General features: G+C 31.5%; 1 protein-coding gene across 1 annotated transcript; it reads right to left on the bottom strand.

The window, feature by feature from the left end:
* Positions 1 to 57: 57 nt before the first annotated feature.
* On the bottom strand, positions 58 to 4158 carry LOC117121125 (voltage-dependent calcium channel subunit alpha-2/delta-1-like; the record flags this gene model as incomplete). Its single annotated transcript, XM_033266226.1, has 7 exons — positions 58 to 241; positions 611 to 833; positions 1786 to 1903; positions 2112 to 2222; positions 3199 to 3345; positions 3572 to 3716; positions 3905 to 4158. Coding segments are annotated over 7 exons (1158 nt in total), but the record flags the coding sequence as incomplete, so codon positions are not given.
* Between the last annotated feature and the right edge of the window lie 146 nt (positions 4159 to 4304).

Genomic DNA, 4304 nt, shown 5'->3' with positions numbered 1-4304 from the left:
ATGATCAGTATGTATGTTTTAATGTACTTAACAGTTTGTACCAAAGTGAAATGTTTCTTTAAAAAAAAGAGTCAAATTGACCTACTTCGTTGGGTCATATGGGCGACTTGACCTATGACCTGGGTATGTCCTGAACACTCCACTTCGACACCCAATATATGTCCACTTTACATCTTTCAAAAGGTCAAAATTGCGCTTTTTCCAGATTGCTTCAATTTGAGATGTTATCAAGACATCAGCTCTGTAAGATTTTAAATTGTGTATACATAAAACCAAGTATTTGATATCATTTTAAGCAAATGATTATTTTAGAAAATGGGTGGAAAATGTAAAGTATGAGTAAAATATATGATTGTGCTGAAGTAGAATTTTTTTTTGTTTTGAATACAACTGAAAGGATATGCATTTAACAATTGAAAATCCTGTTAACAGTTAAAAGTACTTGGTGTAATTGAGTGGAGAATTGTTGATGTGGGAGAAAGAAATGAATATAGTTGCAAATAAAGAATTGAGGAATGAGGGAAAATTAAGTAATGTGAAAATAACTGAGTAACATGGAAAGAAAATTGAGTGTTAGAAATACTCTATAATGGGGAAAAAAAAATTTTACTTGATGTTCTTCTCAAAGGTTCCATTTGGACAACCAGGATTGTCGTCACCATTCATGAATTCATGCGCCATCACGGTCTTCATCGCGAGGTCATCGTCAAAGATAAACTTGTTTGGGTTACAGTAACATTTTGGCGCAAATTTTACTGAGGAATGTTTGTAAGTCACCGTCAGGCCCTTATATTTAGGCTCATCATACTTTATCTCCATCTCCTTGTACAAATCTACAAGATAAAAGAGAGGGAGTACAGCCACTTTACTGTATATCAATGATAACATGTTTATTAGCTCCACTCAATTGTCTGTGAACAACATGTGTTCTCTGCACAGCATATATTTAGGCTAAATAGCATTTTAGAATTCAGACGACAATGGGAACCCAACGCCCTCATTGTCCTAATGATTTCATGTGACATCACTATGTTATTGATCTTAGTCTAGTAGTAGTATTTTTGAACGCTCCCTATTTTCCCAATGCATTTTTTCAATGTATCGTGAAGTACCATGAAGTTATAAGAGGAAATATAACAATCAACAAAGAAATTTGCACATAGATTTAACAGAAATATATCAAATGTATTCTTATATTTAATGTTGCTAAGTAAAGTTGTTTTAATGCTAGTAAAGTTTTAATGCAATATATCTGATATAATTGTATTTTAATTGTAATTATTTAAAAAAAAGTAAATAAAATTCTGTATTTTTAAATTATTTATTTATTAACATTATATATTATTTTTATTGTTGTTATTCTTTATTGTTACTCATTATTTTGTTAGGTGAAACTGTTAATAATTTTTTACCACACCATGCTGTAAAGTGCATAGAGTTATTTTACATTATGTGCTATATAAATTGACAATTATTATTATTATTAATTGTTTAAAATATTGTATGTGTCTGTGATCATTAGAATGGATATTGTTTTTTTTTATGAATAAAGATTATTATTATTTTTATTATTATTATTATTATTATTACTACTAGCAATTTTTATAAATTATTATTAGAAATTTCTTTCATAATATAAATTCAGATTGTTTTTTTTCAGCATTTCAATGTTGATTTTTAATACAAATAAATGAAATAAAATAAAATAGTAAATACTTCCACAGTGTATATCAACTACCAAGTAACACACATACAGTAGTTTGGAATTAAAAAGTTTTATCGTACCAGAACCATTCTTATTTAAACGTTCCTTTGCCAGCGGACTGTTGTACTCTGTCAAAATGTTAAAGACACTCATCGGTAGGGATGATTTATCTTGCGGTTCATTTGAACGGCGAAATGTCTGGAGAAAAAAAACGCATGGTCATTTTGAAACTGGTGTCCAGTATATGAAAATTTTCATCAACACATTAATAAATAATAAAGCAACCCATGGATCAATCTCACCACGGTATCAGATGACGACTAAAGCCATCTAATGGTTCGAAGAGGTTAATCAACTCAATCTAGTTAATCACTCGATTTAGAAAAAAATATGTATATGTACTTACTGAGTCTGTATCAGCCAAACTGAAGGCAAATGAGTATTCAGATTGGTTGAGTGATGTGTAGTAGTAAGTCGCAGGCATAATAAAAACCTTTACTCCATCTGAAAAATCACCCTAAATAAACAACAAAAATTTATATAAAAATTTCATCATCATCATCATCGTTTACAGTCTGTTAAGTGAAAGTTAGAGTGTGGAGTTGATCCCCACACATGAGGGTTAAACCGTGAAATTAACTGTATGAAGGTTATATTCTGCAGGACTAGGTGGTGTGGTCAACGAATAATATTAATTATTGTAATAATAATAACTATACAAACAATAATGTTAATAATGATTATGATGATAACATGTGATATACTATCTAAAAAACAATTCAATAAAATGTTTTATCCAGAGTCTGAAACTCTAATTAAGAATTGATTGGATTGGATTGGATTTATTCAGTGTAAACACCAAGGACAAATCATGAAAGTCTGAAGAAGGCTTATTTACATAATTGCTAATTACATAGAGTATGCCTGGTGGCGCACTCTGTTGTCAACAGGCATTGGTTACCGTTCATTACGCCTGAATGACTTCATAGGCTTTCTGTAATAGGCATTTGAAATCTAATATTTTACCATCAAAATGTACTAAAAACACTAAAGCTTGCATTATATTAGTTATCAAACACACATTTAATCATCAATTAAAATTTACAAAGAAAAAGTATGATACAACATCTTAATAATTACGTTAGAAATTGGGATCAATGGTTTGTCAGTGAGGAAAATAGCGTCCTGTTGAACGCTTTTTGCAACGATAGCAACGGAGTAGTATCAGGTGGTATCGTGACGTAGCACTGTAGTACTCTATATCCTTGCTGTTATATTCTTCAGTTTTATACATTATACTGTATATTCAATAAACTTCATTACCTTGAATAACATTATTTGGCAAAAGTATACAGAATTAAAGTAACATGTATTGCCTGGATAGGGAATAGGTGACAGCTTGAACAAGATATGCTCCCTATCCTTCAAATTATTAAATCGTTCCCTATCCTTCATATTATGTACCTTTGGTACTCATGTGATTAATTCATTACCTTAGGTACTCCCCTGACAGCATTCTTGATGTATGTAAACCCACTTTTGCCCGCCTTCATGTTATTTTCTACGATACTGAAATTCTCCGGTTTGCCATCACGTTGTTCTAACTTCGATATTGTGATAAATATCGGATCATCTGATAACTGAAATAATTAAAATCCTGTTATCAGTAATTTCCATATAAATCAACCACAGAAAACAACAGACATAATCAAGATTTGATCACCTGATATGAAAAACTTAATAACATGACCTTAAAGGCCTGGGAAAAAGTTTATGTGAGTTCGACCATAAAACTTGTCTTGGTGACATGCGTGATGTCTCCAGTACATTACATAGTCAAAAAAATGTATAAAAGTTGTTCCTCACTTTACTACTGGGTTTTAGAAGAGGATGAAAAATGGTTTCTCCCTCCTTATTGATGAGGAATGCATACACTGATCCCCACTTCTCACTAACGATCAAATTCTCGATCTCATCTAGGGTTGCATCGATGCCAACTACTCCTAACAACCTACAAGAAAAACCCAATTAATACTGATTAATTAGGTAGATAAATGTCTTATATTTCTTTATTTTTTGAGTATGTATTTTATATTCCATAATATTCACCATTGGTATATTTAAATTTTTGTTAACGTTTTCATCAATGGAAATGTTATAATACAATACTAATCACCACAATGTAGTCTACAAACTCACTTTTTACTAGATGTGCTAACAACAGGTATCGCATATGTCACCATTAAACCCAGCCCCCATGCATCCAGATAAGGGGCAGTCCAAAGGCCCTCTTGGGTGACAGAGTTGGTAACAAGGAAATCAAAGTAATCACTCATTTGGGAGATGAGGTTGGTACCATCTTCTAGCTTCTGCATGTGACCTCCGTTGTCACACGCTAATTTACCAGGAAACTCCTCTCCATCTGCCTTTGTTAAATAGCTAAAAATTCTAGTCTGAGAATTTAAAAAAAAAAGTCATTAATTATTTCATATCTAATAAAAAAATTACATAATTAACATAATTTATTAAATTATAACCAGAGCCTTGCAGGCGTCACCGTTCCTATGCATGATACAAGACTTTTAGAAGTATATATACA

Source organism: Anneissia japonica, unplaced genomic scaffold (assembly GCF_011630105.1).
Source record: "Anneissia japonica isolate Jap-2015-1 unplaced genomic scaffold, ASM1163010v1 scaffold8559_len4304_cov108, whole genome shotgun sequence".
Classification (NCBI taxonomy): domain Eukaryota; kingdom Metazoa; phylum Echinodermata; class Crinoidea; order Comatulida; family Comatulidae; genus Anneissia; species Anneissia japonica.
The sequence above is the reverse complement of the archived record's forward strand: the minus strand, read 5'-3'. Positions and strand labels throughout refer to the sequence as shown.